The 17,500-nt window shown below is 46.2% G+C and overlaps 1 protein-coding gene across 1 annotated transcript in view; it reads left to right on the top strand.

Moving 5' to 3' along the window:
* Positions 1 to 17,500, top strand: part of nalcn (sodium leak channel, non-selective) — a 137,857-nt gene that overhangs the window by 50,302 nt on the left and 70,055 nt on the right. The window contains 3 exon segments of the mRNA XM_061227054.1: positions 5,101 to 5,232; positions 9,434 to 9,601; positions 17,098 to 17,289. Of these exon segments, the coding sequence (XP_061083038.1) occupies positions 5,101 to 5,232; positions 9,434 to 9,601; positions 17,098 to 17,289 (492 nt within the window).

The raw sequence follows: 17,500 nt of genomic DNA, 5'->3' as shown, positions 1-17,500 counted from the left end.
TTTCACACTGAGTTCAGCCTGCAGCGGGGGGGGATTTCATTCCTGGGGGGCCAGTGTGCAGGATTTTGCTTCTACCAATTACTCTGTCTCAATTATCTAATTACCTCTACAAACTGCCACCAGATCCCCTGAATATTAGACAAGAGCAAAATGTTTGCTATAGGGACATAACAACATTTATCAGTCATGATCGATGGGGTTATCGAGAAGTAATGTCAGAAAATATAAATTATAGCGCTTATTAAAATGATTCAGAGCAAAAGTTGTTGTGAAATCCAGAAACTGACTTGGCTCACCTTGCCTCATCCCTGGCCTAAAGTATGGGGTCCCTGCTCAAAATGAGTTCTTATACTAAACACTCAACAGCCTAAAGCTGTTAAGCTGTGTTTTTGACACTTTTAGCTGATCAACCAGCCTGTATAGTCTGCTGGTCCACCAGTTTGACCACCAGTTTACACTACAATCACTACAAGCTTGACCAGTTTGGACCAGTTTTGACCAGTTTTGACCAGTTTTGACCAGTTAGGACCAGTTAGGACCAGTTATGACCAGTTTTTACCAGCTATAATGGCTAGATGTGTGGAACGCGGCTGAAACCATCTTAAACCGGTGTAGTGCCCCAGCTGGTCTTAGCCGGACTGTAAGAGATGTAAGAGAGCTGTAAGAGAAGCCTCCTGCAGTGGGGAAAGTCACAGAGGAGATTTTAAAGTGTTTTGTGAGTCAGTTTTCTTTCTTTTCTGAAAAACATGATCCAGGAGAAAACTAAAGACGTGGCTAGCATAAATATTTTTGGTTAGCTTTTGTAGTTTTTTTTTCTGACAGCGTTACGTCCATCGGCACATTGTGCGTGTACATGACCCTTTGTCCCTGCGTTACCTTTGCATAAGGGGCTTTTAAAGAGCCTGACCGCTGTAGAGGAAGACATTCTGAAGTGATCTTAAGCACATGCTGCTTTGCCACGGGCCGGGCCCGTAATGGCTGTCCTACGCTAACATGGCAGATGGCTCCATCACTCCTAATTCATTATGGATACCGGCCCGTCTGACGGAGCTAATGGTGCGTGTGCATGTACCCTCTCCCATTTCCTCATGTGCCAACGCGTAATATTAATATTAATGTGCGTGAATCGCCAGACCGGATCTGCGCCCCCGGGCCAGTCCCCCGTTCACGTCGCCGCTCTTGTGGGGCTGCGGGTTTGAGTCTCGGGTGGGATGACGACTGTGCCCTCGAGCTGCTCACGTAACCAGAACGGCCTCGGCGAATACCCTGGCGGAGAACTGACCGCGTGAAGGAGTGTGTGCTGTGTGCGTTTGCCCTTGATCTGACCTTGTGCTGGAGGTCTGATGTGTTGATGTGTGTAGCTCCATCAGCTGGCGGAGCAAGAACAAAGACCAGCTTTAATTACGTCCGCTGTATGTGAATGTTATAGTTTATGGTTTTGATCGTGGATCGTGTATAAAAAGAATACAACCAGCGCTACAAAGTCGCTCTAAATTAGCATGTTGGCTAAATGTAAATGCAGCCGGTGTAGCCATGGCAACGCTTTCTCTGCTCTGTGCTAATAGCTGCATCGTCTGAGAGAGCTGCCTTTAGCCCAGCTCCTGCGTGTCTTCAGCTGTTGATCTTGCTGGTGTCCTGGGTGTCACCATATCATTCTCTCTCTGTCTCTGTCTCTGTCTCTGTCTCTCTCTCTCTCTCTTTCTCTTTCTCTGTCTCTCTCTCTCTCTGTCTACCTCTCTGTCTCTCTCTTTCTACCTCTCTCTCTCTCTCTCTCTCTCACTGGTTCTCATTATTTTGTCTTTCTCACACCATGACTTTCATGAATTCTAAGTTTATTTTTTTTAAACGTATATGAGCTCCAGTATAATATGTGCGTGATGAAGGGATAACCTTGGTGAAACATTTGCATTCACCGTTTGCTTGCATTCTTTCAGTGATCAGGTAAAGTAATCAGCTCACACAGGTGGATAATTACCGGAGCATTTCCCGTTAAGTCCATTCTCAAGGGTCCAGTGACCCAGTTGGGAATGGGAGTCTCTCCCACCCTTTGAGTTTTTATCCCAGTTCCCTCACCGTTCGACTGCACTGCTGCCCCATCTGTTCAGGAAGGGGTATGGCGGCCGTTAAGTGACCAACCACCTCCCAGAGCGTTAGCTGAACTACCCTCTCAGGGCATGTTAACTTTAAGCAGTTTTGAATTGTAATGGGCCTTTCAGAATGGGCTTTTAATGAAGGCTTTCTGGAGAGAGGGAGAGAGGGGGAGAGAGAGGGGCATTTTGCCAATTATAAACTATCCCCTCTAAATGACTGAGAAAAGGCCATGGTTTTATGAAAGTCCCGATTTATGGAAATGTATGTTTGCTCAGTTGAAGCGTGAGAATTCAAGGCGGTAAGTTAATATTTCCAGTTTTTCATTTCAGCCCACTCACCAATTGCGGTCTAATTGTTAGGAGTCAAAAAAATTTATATTTTTAATTAAATCCCTAGAATTTCAATTATGAGCTGCTTTGAGGAGTTCTTTAATGCTGATTGTCCTGTGCCAGGTCTGTGCATTAACCTTTCCACTAATTAAAGGCAGTATCTCCCCCTGAGAGGAAAAAATCATTTTATTATCCTTTGATTATATCTGCATGTGAGATAATGGAAGATTGCATACAGAGATTATGGAAGTAGAATTTTTTAAGCAAAGCACATTTTTCACGTCTGAAGCTGTCTTAATCTAAAAAGTGTGGGTGTATATGTGTGTGCATGTGTATATGATTGCATGTGGGTGTGTGTGCGTGTGCGCGCGTGTGTGTGTTTGTGTGCGTGCTTGCGTGCTTGCATGCTTGCGTGCGCACGCGCGTGTGTGTGTGTGTATTCATTCCTGTATGAGTATGTGTATGTGTGTGTTTCATTAATATGGGGGTTCCCCTGGCTTTGCATGGGTGAAGCACTCTTAATCGAAAGTGGGACGTCTCGTCCAGTATTCAGGAATGTTTCCACAGATGAGCTTATTTACTCAGGATACAGAGCGTGTGAGGCTTTGACCCCCCTGTTACTGCCGTGCTCGTGTCCAGCCTCCACAGTGACCCGATAGAGCCAGCTGTAACCCACACTGGCTGAGGAGGGACGGCTTCATTCGGCACAAAATGGCCGCCAGGGGCATCGCTGGGCGCTGGAACCCTGTGATTAACATGCCCGGTTATGAATCTGCAGAGGGTCAGGTTGCAGCTTCAGTCAAATTCTCCTGTGAGGCTTTATTTCGCAGCCAAGCTCGTTAATTACCTGCTGTTTACTGGGTAAATACCAGGTAATTATAAGGTAACTATTTAGATTTTTCTGGTCAATACTATGAAATGTGCTGTAGAACATATTTACATAGTGCTTTACGTGTGGTGCTTACAGACCTTTCAAAGTAGTACTTAAAAGTAGTTACCTCATAATTATACAAGTCGCTGTATTTACCTCCTAAATACAAGGTAATTAACGGGCTGTGAAATAAAACGTTACCAGATTCTCCTCTGCAGAGAATGAGCTATGGTGGAAATCTGAAGCCAAGGGCAGTCCCCAGTGCACTAATGTGTAAGTGCACAGGGCAGAGGGTGTGAGACAGGTTTATGTTAGTGCTCTAATGTGTAGTGCACAGGGCAGAGGGTGAGACAGATGTGGGGTTTATGTTAGTGCTCTAATGTGTAAGTGCACAGGGCAGAGGGTGAGACAGATGTGGGGTTTATGTTAGTGCTCTAATGTGTAAGTGCACAGGGCAGAGGGTGTGAGACAGGTTTATGTTAGTGCTCTAATGTGTAAGTGCACAGGGCAGAGGGTGAGACAGATGTGGGGTTTATGTTAGTGCTCCAATGTGAACGTGCGCAGGGCAGAGGGTGAGACAGATGTGGGGTTTATGTTGCTGTTTTATTGTGGTGGGTAAAACCGCACACACCTCTGAACTGGACGTTTGCGGTTTCTGACGCCTGTGACACTCGTAAAAAGGGCTCTGCTGCAGTCTGTTGCTACGGCGTTAGACAGTGACGCACGACTCCTCAAAACAGGAAGCGGTTATTCCCCCGTGGGCTGTTCAGATTGGGGGAAGGGAAGGGGGGGGGGGTCTATGCCAGTCCACTGTAGGTTATGGTTGAACAGCTCTCCTCCCGGTGAGCGCATCCCTGTGCCTGGGAGCGCGAGCAGTGGAGTGTGACCATTGGCCAGAGTCGTTCCGCGATCTCTCAGCGGAACACCGCCACCTCCTCCTCTCCTCTCCACTCCTGCGTGGAGCTGAGTCAGACCTGCGTCAAATACGTCATCCGTTTTCATTCAAGTACTTCTCTTTTCTGCGCTTGATTGATCTTGCCTGGTGCAAGGAAGCCAACAAAGAGGACCAGAGGGAGGCGGGGTTTGCACTTTTTGAAAGTATTTCAAAGGTTCCAGTCCACCAGACAAGCTCAGTAAAAATATTTGAAAAGTTGAAAAGTATTTGATCCAGGTCTGAGCTGAGCAGACCTACTTTCCACCAGATATCACAGCAAGAGAGGCTGTTGAGTTCCTTCAAATGAAAGAGTAGATGTGTTAGACGACATGGCCAAAAATATAATAATAAAATCGTGTTTGCGTGTGAAAATGCAAATTTGGAGACACTTTCAGCTCAAATAAGAACAACAAAGGCTATCACAGAGATTACTGGTCATCAGAATTAGACTGTACGTATGCACTGACTGACTCAGACTCATTTACTGGGGAAATGTGTGCTAATGCAGTGTACGGACAGGTTTCCCAGGATGAAGATTGTGAAATTAGAATTTCTGAATTCTGTTGTGGCTCTGAGTCATGCAGTGCGTTGTTTGTCTCTGAAAACACATGTATTTTTCTTGCCTCACTTCAGGGAGAAAATCTCCAGCAGAAAATACCTCTGTGTTCTAGGAGAATGCACCTGGTGCTTCTGCCCAAGTGATTGACAGCTCTGATGCACTAACTAACTAAGCCTCTCTCTCTCTTTCTCTCTTTGTCTGTCTCTCTCTCTCTTTTTCTCTCTGTCTCTCTCTCTGTCTCTCTCTCTGTCTCTGTCTCTGTCTCTGTGTCTCTGTCTGTCTGTCTGTCTGTCTATCTGTCCCTCGGTCTCTACAGCAGCTGATGAGGTCCTCAGTGTTCCACATGTTCATCTTGAGCATGGTGGCGGTGGATGTGATTGTTGCCGCTAGCAACTACTACAAGGGCGAGAACCATCGACAACACTACGACGAGTTCTACCTGGCAGAGGTGAGAACTTTCAAAAGTCCAGCACACTTTGTGTGTACCTACATTTGTGTTACTTTCCCCAGATTTTGTGTCAGATTTATTACTTTTGTGTCACAAACAACTTGTGTAACAAGGGGAGAGCGATTTACTTTTACATTACATTACATTATTGGCATTTGGCAGACGCTCTTATCCAGAGCGACGTACAGTTGATTAGACTAAGCAGGAGACAATCCTCCCCTGGAGCAATGCAGGGTTAAGGGCCTTGCTCAAGGGCCCAACGGCTGTGCGGATTTTATTGTGGCTACACCGGGATTAGAACCACCGACCTTGCGGGTCCCAGTCATTTACCTTAACCAGCGTGCTACAGGCCGCTTCAGAGACAGTCAGAATCTAACGCTGAGCCGCTGGTGGTTTTCATTCCATGCCTCTCAGAGGTCTTCTGCTTCCTTTAGTCTTCCACAAAAAGCCAATACTGTAAATATTTAATTCCAGATAAATGCGCTTAGTGTTATAGTACAGTATTTTTTTAATTTTTTTTTACAATCAATTCCCTGTATTTAAATAGCTGATTGGCTGCAATATATCATATTTAAATGCAGTATGATAGGCTACTGGGAGGTGGAGCACTTGTGGGCTTCTGTAGATGACCTCAAAGCAAAAACAGTTTGAGTTACTGCTAACTGACCCGATGTAGGGATTACAGATGCCAGACAGATTACAGATTCACTTGTTTTTTCATCATCATGAATTAGGTAGTACTGTCCATTACATCATGAATTAAGTAGTACTGTCAATTACATCATTAATTAAGTAGTACCATCAATGATGTCATGATTTCAGTAGTACTGTCAATTACATCATGAATTTGTGAGTTCTGTCACTTACTCTCGATTCCAACACTGCTTGAATAACAGCTGGTGTACAGTATAAAAGGTTATTGTTTTTTTAGGTCAATGGTCCGATCGTTTCAGCAGGGCAGATTTTGACGGACAGAATGAGCGTCTCCCAGCTGCTCTTGATGGTTGAAGCGATCCTTTGTGTCTCAGTAGTTTCGGCTGAAGTGTTGAGACCCCACCGCTGGGTCCTGTGTGGTCATTCAGCATAATCAGGGGACGCACAACGAGCATGTTTTTAATTGCTGCTCATGTCCCTTTCAAACCCATCTCGGCATAATGAGAGAACTTGTGTTTCTGTTGTGTTTAATTGTGCCCGTGTTGCTGTCAGTTAGAGTGCCCTGCCTTTCAGTCAGATCTCTGAACAGACGCAGGGGAATTCCTAATACACTTATGTGTGTGTGCACCAGAGCGCTCAAACACTGTCCTGCAAGTAAAACTCATTTTGTTTCTCATTCATTTACAGTTTGTCCAGGTAAACCGCAGAAGTGTAAAAATAAAAATAAAAATAAAAAAAGAAGTTAAATATTACAATATTATATGGTATGATCGGCCATTATTGGTGTGATGTCTTTATTGTCTTTGGCTTGGCACGTGGTGTTGTATTTCTTTGTGGAGTCGATGTTATTGATTTGTTAATGCATTTAGCTCTTTGAAAGGAAATGTGTATTGCACACTGATTAGAAATGAGAGCAGTGCGATGTTAGGCTCGCTCTTCCCTGCAGTCCGTGTGGCGGGCGTGTCCAGTGCTGTGTGCTGTGGCTGTGGCTGTGGCTGTGGCTGTGTGCTGTGGCTGTGGCTGTGGCTGTGTGCTGTGGCTGTGGCTGTGGCTGTGGCTGTGGCTGTCTCTGTGTGCTCAGCCATTATTCACAACCCACTGCTCCCTTATCTTTTATTGTCTTTACCTTTTTCATGAATCACCTTCCCAGATATGCTGATAATTGTCCATCCACAAAGGTCACAACTGCACACACGTACACACACACACACACACACATGTACACATACATACACACACACACACATACACATACACACACACACACACACATACACACCCTCCCTCTGTCTCACACTCACACACACACTCACGCACGCACATGCACACACACACACATACACACATCCTCTCTCTCACACACATACACATAGACACACTCACACACATACACACACACACACACACACAAACTCACACTCACACACACACACACACACACACATCCTCTCTCTCACACACACACACACACACACACACTCTCTCACACACACACATACTCACGCACACACGTACACACACACACACACACACATCCTCTCTCTCACACACACACACACATCCTCTCTCTCACACACACACACACACACACATCCTCTCTCTCTCTCTCACACACACACCCTCTCTCTCACACACACACACACACACACACATCTTCTCTCTCACACACACACACACACACACTCTCTCACACACACACACACACACACACACATCCTCTCTCTCTCTCTCACACACACACACACACACACACACACACGCTCACAGCTGAGCGCAGGAGATAAGGTGCGGGAGCCTCAGGGAACAGCTCCAGGTCCGCACGCACACTGCCTCTGCTCTCATTATTTATGTCTGTGGATCGCTGAGGCGTCGGGGAAGACTCTGTCTGTCCTCTGCCATTTGCTTTTTCTGCTTTCATTACTTCATTTAATTTCGTGTTTAATTAAACTACACCCCCCCATCCCCCACCCCCCACTTTTAATTAGTGAAGACTGACATTGTCCAGAACAAGCAGTAAATTAATTCTACTCAATTTACTGTAAACTGCTACAAATGAAAATATTATTGCAAAACAATGTGGTTTAGTATCATAAATGATTCAGCAGTCAGCCATACCACAGGCTTGGTGTGTTGTAGAGTGTTCTAGTCCAGCCATGTTTAAACGGGAAGAATTAGACATTCTCCGACACGCACACACATACATTCACACACATAAAGATAAGAATTAGATGCTGATTTGGCTGCTTACCTTGTTCAGGAAACTGTTCTTGTCTGTGGGTGGGCCTGAATGAACCTTGACCCTGACCCTAACCCTAACCTTAACCCTAACCCTAACCCGAAACCTGTCCTGGCTCTTCAATATCCTCTCCTGGATTGACAGGAAGTTGAGCATGAACACATACACATACACTCACACACACACTCACACACACTCACCCACGCACACACACACACACACACACACACACACACACACACACACACACACACACACACAGATATACACCCAAAAATACACTTACACACACACACACTCACAAACACACATTTTGTGTGTTCATTTTGGGGGGAAGTACAGGGACAATTGTATACATGAATTGTTCCTTCTGGCAAAAAAGAGAACTCTTTATGCCCGTATAGCAGCACTGCACAGTATATTATTATTGGGTGCTTGCCTCAAGGTGGCAGGTAATATTTATAACTATAGATTCTTACTGTACCGGTGGTTCAGGTGGAAAATGTTACTCGTCAGCTGTATATTAAGTTTAGTGAAATAATAGTTTGGTTGCTTGTTAGTGAGTATCAAGTTTGTCACTAAAGTTCTCACTCTAGCACTGCCAGCCAGTTTGGGAAAGCGGCCATTTTGGAAATGAAGTGCGCCAAGATTTCCACTCCTGTCTTTGGAGGCCATTTTAAAAGTCTTTGTAGTTTAAAGTAGAAATAATATGATTTAGCCTGACACAAGTGAAGTAGAGAGAATGGAAGTTTATGTTGCAGTATGTTAGGTCTGATTGGTCTAAAACTTGCAGGGATATTTTGGTCAAGAAGAAATTAAGCGAGGTATTGCTAAGATTCACCCAAAAACTTTCGCCCGAAACTTTTTTCTGTCAAAAAGAAAAATAACACTTTTGGAGAGCAATTTTTAATAATTGCCAAACTGTATGAGCAAAGGTGTTGTTTTCTTTTTGTTACAAAGTTCTGATTGAATTCAGGCCCCTGTCTGATAGCAGGTTAACCTGTCCTCCCTGGTTTTAATGCATGATTCATATACAGTATCCTTGTATCCTTCCTGAGGGGTGTAATGGCTGTTCATGTGTTTGGCAACACAGCCAGTGTCGTTGGAGTCGGTGAAAGGTAGTAGATGAATCGATAGATAGTTAGTTCTCACACTCAAAACACTGTACAGTGATGAGGGAAAAACCGGCCTCAACCACCAACAATGTGCAGTTCCCACCTGGGTGATGAACAGCAGCCATTTTGTGCCAGAATGCCCCATGCACCACAGAGCTCTGGAGTCCTGGGTGTGACTGCCTCTCTCTCTCTGCAGGTGGCCTTCACCGTGCTCTTTGACCTGGAAGCGCTCCTGAAGATCTGGTGTCTGGGCTTCACTGGCTACATCAGCTCCTCTCTGCACAAGTTTGAGTCTCTGCTGGTGATGGGGACCACCCTGCACATCTACCCCGACCTCTACCACTCCCAATTCACCTACTTTCAGGTAGGAATCCTCTCTCTCTCTCTCTCTCTCTATCTGCACATCTACCCTGACCTCTACCACTCCCAGTTCACCTACTTTCAGGTAGGAATCCCCTCTCTCTCTCTCTCTCTCTCTCTCTCTCTCAACCCATCTCACCTCTCTCTCTCGCTCTTGCTCATCTCTCTCTCCTGCTACCTGTACTGTGGAACCGGTGGAACCTTGCAGCACTGCAGTATGTTCTGTGTACTGGGCTGTACTGAAAGTCTGAAATGTCAGAAGCAGAAGCATTTGAAGAATTTTCCTGTCCCAAACTTACCTGGCTGCCACAAATTGACAGGATATTATTAATGAGAAGTTACATTTTCTTACTCCATTTCCAGATCCTGAAGAGAGTCAAACTGCCTCACCTTATTGGCAATATTTTTGTCTTATTTAGCAAAAAAGTTAAGATGTAAAAAAAAAAAAAAAAAAGTTAAGATAAGATGTTTCGATGATAAGACTGAAAGGCTTGTTCAGATTGACTTAGTTTTTGGTTTTTGCAGTGTATACAAACTTAAAACCTTTGAGAGAGATATTATTTAAAGGGGAATCTCTAACAGAGGTCTGTACAGCGTTCTATTGTTTCCTACAGTTAATATGAAACAGAATCTTTTATTTGGTATCCCTGAACTAAATCACTGTGCCATGAGAGTTTATTTTATTAGTTTCGAGGGAATTTAATGTTTGGTATGGGCTCTACCATCTAGCTGGCTGTCTGTCATGGTAGTGCAATTTGCCGTTTGTTTCGACGGACTTCGATGGACGTTGTCGCAGTTCGGATACCAGCATCGATTCATAGAGAGGAATCTTGCGTGGTTAGGGACAGATGTGGCTTTGTTCTGTTTGTTTGTTTGGCCAATCTTCTAATCTTCTTTTTTGGATGTTTAAATCACAGTTTTTCAAAGGAACACTTTTCACACTTTTGTCAATTTTCACTGGAGGGAAGAAGAGGGTAGAATGGAGAGTTGAAAGATGGAAATGAAAGCAGGTGTCAGGTGTTGTCTGTGCCTCAGCGTTCATCGTTAACCCGTGGCTGTTGTAGCCCATGTTTTCTTTCCTTTTGTTCAGTCAGCGGATTGGCTGTAATAACGTCTCCAAAAACCGGACTGCCGCTGTTTTGGGGAAATGGCTGCCATTTTCCACGCTTGCTGCCAGGTGCCAGTGGGTTATTTGAACTTTGCTGCGGTCGTTTCACATCAAAAAGACCCACGCCGTTGGCCAAGTCGTCTTTAAATGTCAAACTCGCTTCAGCCTCTCACAGCCTCTGAAAGGAATTGGCATGAAAAAAATAAAATAAAAAAATAAAAAGACAGAAAAATCCTGTTTTGTAGCTTGTTCCCAATCACACGGGCATCATGGGTAATGGGGGACTGTGCTGGTTGCCATGGTGCCAGTCAGAGCTGATTCGTAGGAAAGGAATGGCCTGTTTTATTTGAGAAGATCGGACAGAAACGGCTGCATTTGTTCTCCCTGCCGTGAGGGAATCGCTGTGCAGAATCGGAGCATCATTTCAAAAAATATCTGTTCGCTTAATTTTGCACAGGCTTATTTTTCCACTGGCATCTTTGAGAATTATAATATTTATTCATCCATTAATACATTGGTGGAATCACAAAAACAGTGGTCATAGAAGTAGTTTATTTTCTTTCTTTTTTCCCCCCCTATTCTGGTTTGTAATGGATGAGTTTGTACAGCGCATAGGTAAGGTAGGAGAGAGGGAATCAGAAGTGATGGAAAACCACGGCGCTCAACAGGCGATCAGGCAGCAAAAAGAGCAAATAAAAAAAATATAAATCACAAATGTATCCAGTTAAATAATGTGGAGGCTGGGACGTGGAACAGAGAGGGGAACGCGGCCCACCTAAGTGCTGCCTGTCCTTGGGTCTAACAAGCATTTGGGCAGAATGACATTCGGCAGACAGGACACCGTGACACAGGAACACGGAAGGTTCCAGAAGGCGTAATCACGCGGTAAACAGCGCTAAAAGGGCGTTTGTCACCGTGAGCGCGGAGGCGGGAGCGTAACGTCATCGTGAGCCGAACGTGAAGCAGAGAAGAGAGGAGGGGGATAACCTCACGCACGCGCCCGCAGCAAAGTGGTGGATTCGCCAAGATTACACCGCGCTGTTAATGAGCTCCGGCAGACGGTCCGTGTGCCGAATGCTTGCTTTGTGTCGTGTGTGTGTGTCGCTGATGGATTGTGGCTGTCTCCTCCGTCTACTCGTGGTTTCATATCGATCAATTTGTGTATTGCAACCTCCACAATAGTGCAAACACACGTCTGACTGAGCAGGTCCTGTGAGCGTGCGTGTGCGTGTGCGTGTGTAGGGATGAGGTGTTTCCCTGGGAGGCTTAACTCACTTAACTTTTATTTTCACATTTGTAGTGTCTTCGTCTCCACCTCCCACCTCTAGGGGTGCTGTTGTTCTTCACCCTGACTTATACACATACAGTCGATGTTCGATGTGCGCTCTAATGCCAGTGATGTCTGTAATGTAGCCTCTGTTTGGAACTACTCCAGTCCATTCCAGTTTTATTTTTATTTTTGGTGGAGCCACAAGCACACTGCACAAAGGAAACCAAAATTGTGAAAAAAACAAAAACCAGGCCAGAACAGCCAAAAACCAGGCCCGCCCTATTGGACTGTTGGAGTGTTAAATAGTATTTATGACAACAATAAAAAAATTCTCCCTATAAAATGTACAGTTGTTACTTAAATGTTTAAATATGTTTAAAAAAAATTCCCCAGCTGAAATTTCAATATTGTTTTTATCTGTGTACAGACTGTTTGAATTAGAATATTTCACCAAGTGCAGCCGTCCCTCCACCGGTTCTATGCCGGTCTGGCACGATAACATCTGTGTCTTTATTCACCGACAGCCATTTTGTGTTCATTAAGCAGATTCAGTCAGTGCTTACAAGATGGCGGTGGCAAACCTATGAGGCTTGTTTGTAGAGACCAGAGACCTAAAAGACAATCTGCTCTGATGTGAATGTGAATGATAGAGCCCCGTCCACCTGCCTGCGTAGAAAAAACCTGTGTGGCCCGAGTAAAGTAGGGGTGCTGAAGAGACCCGAAAGAACACGACGGCAATATTTTCAGACAAATTTACACTCGATTATTCCGGTAAGAAAAAAAAAAACAAAGTTCATCTTCTCGTTAAGCACATTGGCCTCAGCAAAGTGAATGTTTGATGTGGGAACATCAATGAGGACCGTAATTATTCTGTGCATTGATAATTATCCCTGATGTCTCAGTTTTGCTTGAAGCGAAGTCCTGTTTTACTTCCTTGTGTTGTTGTGTTGAGTCGACGGATTTTTTCGGGTCTGTGTGAGCGTGACTCCCCACATCCACTCTAAACTCTCCTCAAGTTGTGCTCAGGAAAGCCATTTCAGTCCTCCATCTCCGCTCCTTGTACAGTTGCGGAGAGCTGCACTTGTTCAAAAGAGGCATCAGAAATCACCGAAATAATGGATTCGTCATTTTGCTTCCAATTTTCCGGCCAGTTCATCAACAGCGCAAAATGCGGGGCAATCTGCTGAAATTGGCTTGGTTGAGTTCGAGAGTAAACAAACTCTCTCGACCGAACTGTCACGCTGGTAGAAATGGGCTCCTTCTTTCTTTTCTCAAACCAGCTTGAGTTCGTCGTTAATAACGAAAGGTCGTTCTCTTCTGAAAAGTCTCTCGTGTGGCTTTGCGGGCCTTTCCCCGCTTGCTCAAGTGTGATGTGTTGACAAACTGGCTTTCTTTAATCTCTGAGAAAGTTTTGGGCCTGTGCAGTGCAGCTTTGATCGCCTAAAAATATGAAAGAAAACTCTGTGGCTCTGAAGCGCAGTTGTCTTCTGGCCTTTAGCCCTACGTCCAGTGCTGATCCGCTCTGATCCCAATTCAATTCCCGTCTCAACCGCTAATTATCAACTTGGCCCTGATCCATACGTCGTACTCTGAAAATATAATAACGATCCTTTCATCTCTCTTAACTTCACAGATCTGTCTTCTCCCATCTAATGGCGATGCAGCCAATCGGGTTGCTGCACACGCAGTCTCAATGGGCCAATGGCCAATGGGACGGGCGAACGGCCGGTCTGTGTTCAGGGTTGAGCAGAGGGAGCCGTATTTCTAAAGTGGCTCTCTCGGTTCCTGCGCTCTCCCGGGAGGCGTTAATGTGTGGCCAGTTTTCTCGTGAAAGGTCAGCCTTGCCTATCGCCTTCCAATTTGGTTAAGAAACGGCGCGGCGGAGACAGCTGTCAGCGTCGGGGAGATGCTCGGTCATAATGCGGCTCTTCTGGAGTCCCGGCGGCGTGCGCGGAATGCCTAATGCTGCCCTCCGGTCCACAATGAGCAGACAGCCCGCGTCTGGCGAGCGGGGCTGGAGATCGATGGCCCCGCCGCCCGGACGACAGCGCGGCGTGCTGAAGACTAAACACATTCAGAGCGCGATGGAGACGGAGAGGGCCCGCCGGAGAGCGCCTTCTCCGCCCTGACAGCCCCGGTAGTGTCCCCGTTTAACACCGAACCAAAAAGTATCCCCGTTTAACACCGAAACCAAAAAGTGTCCCCGTTTAACACCGAACCAAAAAAGTGTCCCCGTTTAACACCGAACCACAAAGTGTCCCTGTTTAACACCGAACCAAAAAGTGTCCCTGTTTAACACCGAACCACAAAGTGTCCCTGTTTAACACCGAACCAAAAAGTGTCCCTGTTTAACACTGAACCACAAAGTGTCCCTGTTTAACACCGAACCAAAAAGTGTCCCCGTTTAACACTGAACCAAAAAGTGTCCCCGTTTAACACCGAACCACAAAGTGTCCCTGTTTAACACCAAACCACAAAGTGTCCCCGTTTAACACCTAACCACAAAGAGTCCCTGTTTAACACCAAACCACAACGTAGTGTCCCTGTTTCACACCAAACCACAACGTAGTGTCCCTGTTTAACACCGAACCACAAAGTGTCCCTGTTTAACACCAGACCGCCGTGTAGAGTCCCTGTTTAACAGCAGAGTGGGTAGAGTCCCTGTTTAACAGCAGAGCGGGTAGAGTCCCTGTTTAACAGCAGAGCGGGTAGTGAGTGTCTTGGTTTTGATGTGGCATATTGTGGCAACTCATTCTCACTATGGGAGGCTTGCGGCCTTCCAGAACAGGCCGGGGGGTTTCATGGGAAACACCATTACAGTGGGGCTGATCTCTCTACAGCACTCATTACAGTGGGGCTGATCTCTCTGCAACACCATTACAGTGGGGCTGATCTCTCTGCAACACCATTACAGTGGAGCTGATCTCTCTGCAACACCATTACAGTGGGGCTGATCTCTCTACAGCACTCATTACAGTGGGGCTGATCTCTCTGCAACACCATTACAGTGGGGCTGATCTCTCTGCAACACCATTACAGTGGGGCTGATCTCTCTACAGCACTCATTACAGTGGGGCTGATCTCTCTGCAACACCATTACAGTGGGGCTGATCTCTCTGCAACACCATTACAGTGGGGCTGATCTCTCTACAGCACTCATTACAGTGGGGCTGATCTCTCTGCAACACCATTACAGTGGGGCTGATCTCTCTGCAACACCATTACAGTGGGGCTGATCTCTCTACAGCACTCATTACCCTGGGGCTGAGCCCTGCTTCAGTGAGGTGCCTCTCTGGCTTTCCTGGACTCTCTGTACAGGAGCAGTAGTCTGGGCCCCGGTGTGGAAAATCGATACTCATTCCCCGCCTTTGATCAAGACCCGACCAAGATGCATTGTCGTCTTGGAAACCCTGTCACCCAGTGCAATCTGGGAAAGCATGAAAATGGCGAAGGAATATATAACCCTGTTATTGCAGAGGAATGGAGATCGATGCTTTTCTTCTGACAGCAGCCCAGATCAATGGCTCCTCACACACCGCCTGTTTTATTCAAAGTCACAGTGCTGGGTGTGTGGTTCCTCACACCACGACTGTTTCATTCAAAGTCATGGAGCTGAGTGTGGAGGAATTTTATACCTCTTAATAAGGTTTTTGTCAATGTTTATTTCCAGAATTTACCGTGGTGATGTCATGGCTTTAGTGTCTGGCCCGGCAGCAAAGCAATATAAACTATAACAGAAGTACGACTTGCAACAAATGAGTTTCCTCGGCTTTTGACTGTAGTGTACGAGTGCTGTATTGCCCTGCAGGATGTGCCACTGCTGTCGATTGCAATCTGGTTAATCTAATAAACTACAAGTATTTTGCAAAATCCCAGGATACAAACGTAATGAAATCGACCTTTCCTGTGTTGATTTTCACTATGCTTGGCTCGACTTGATCTTGCAGCCGGTTCTGGTAATACTGTATTTCAAATAGACATGAACAGTACAGACGTATGGAAGTTTTCCTCTGACCTATGGTTAATGAGCTCAGCTCGAAAAGACACCTCCAATATCCTGTGGGTGCAGGTACTGGGAAGAGTCAATGGGGAAAAAACTGAGTCTGCACGCTGATGAAAAATGACATTCTGAGCATGTAAGCAAAATAATCATTTATAATAAAAATGTGTTGTTTAGCTGTCATTTTTATCCAAAGCGACTTACATTGAGTAGACTAAGCAGGGGACAATCCCCTCTGGAGCAATGTGGGGTTAAGGGCCTTGCTCAAGGGCCAAACAGCTGTGCAGATCTTATTGTGGCTACACCAGGGGCTTGAACCACCAACCTTCCAGGTCCCAGTCATGTACCTTAGCCACTAGACTACAGGCTGCCCCAGTCATGTACCTTAGCCACTAGGCTACAGGCTGCCCCAGTCATGTACCTTAGCCACTAGACTACAGACTGCCCCAGTCATGTACCTTAGCCACTAGTCTACAGGCTGCCCCAGTCATGTACATTAGCCACTAGGCTACAGGCTGCCCCAGTCATGTACCTTAGCCACTAGGCTACAGGCTGCCCCAGTCATGTACCTTAGCCACTAGGCTACAGGCTGCCCCAGTCATGTACCTTTGCCACTAGTCTACAGGCTGCCCCAGTCATGTACCTTAGCCACTAGTCTACAGGCTGCCCCAGTCATGTACCTTAGCCGCTAGGCACAGCATGAGCAGATGTGACTCAGTTCATCACAAAATGAGTGTCAACTGCTGCACCTGAAAAGGTAGAAATTACAGACATAGATAATGTCTCAGACTCCTCAGGTAAAGAGCAGAGGAAATGTGAGGTGAGGAAGTGTGCAGGAAGTTCTTTACGAACAGCAGGAAGTGTACTGGAAGTTCTGTATTAACAGCAGGAAGTGTGCAGGAAGTTCTGCATGAGCAGCAGGAAGTGTGCAGGAAGTTCTTTATGAGCAGCAGGAAGTGTGCAGGAAGTTCTTTACGAGCAGCAGGACGTGTGCAGGAAGTTCTGCATGAGCAGCAGGAAGTGTGCAGGAAGTTCTTTACGAGCAGCAGGACGTGTGCAGGAAATTCTGCATGAGCAGCAGGAAGTGTGCAGCTGTCTGAGCGGTCCCCTCCCGCCCCACAGGTGCTGCGGGTGGTGCGCCTGATTAAGATCTCCCCGGCGCTGGAGGACTTTGTGTATAAGATCTTCGGGCCGGGGAAGAAGCTGGGCAGCCTGGTGGTGTTCACGGCCAGCCTGCTCATCGTGATGTCGGCCATCAGCCTCCAGATGTTCTGCTTCGTGGAGGGGCTGGATCGCTTCACCACCTTCCCGCGGGTGAGTCCTCTTCGTCGTCCACTCCTCCATTTTTTTCTTCTTCTTCTTCATCCAAAGCGACTTACAGTTTATTAGACTAAGCTGGGGCCATTCTCCCCTGGAGCAATGCAAAGTTAAGGGCCTTGCTCAAGGGCCCAACGGTTGTGTGGATCTTATTGTGGCTACACCAAGGCTTGAACCACCAACCTTCCGGGTCCCAGTCAAGCACCTA

This window comes from Conger conger, chromosome 17 (genome assembly GCF_963514075.1).
Source record: "Conger conger chromosome 17, fConCon1.1, whole genome shotgun sequence".
Classification (NCBI taxonomy): Eukaryota; Metazoa; Chordata; class Actinopteri; order Anguilliformes; family Congridae; genus Conger; species Conger conger.
This window is presented reverse-complemented; position numbering and strand designations above follow the sequence as displayed.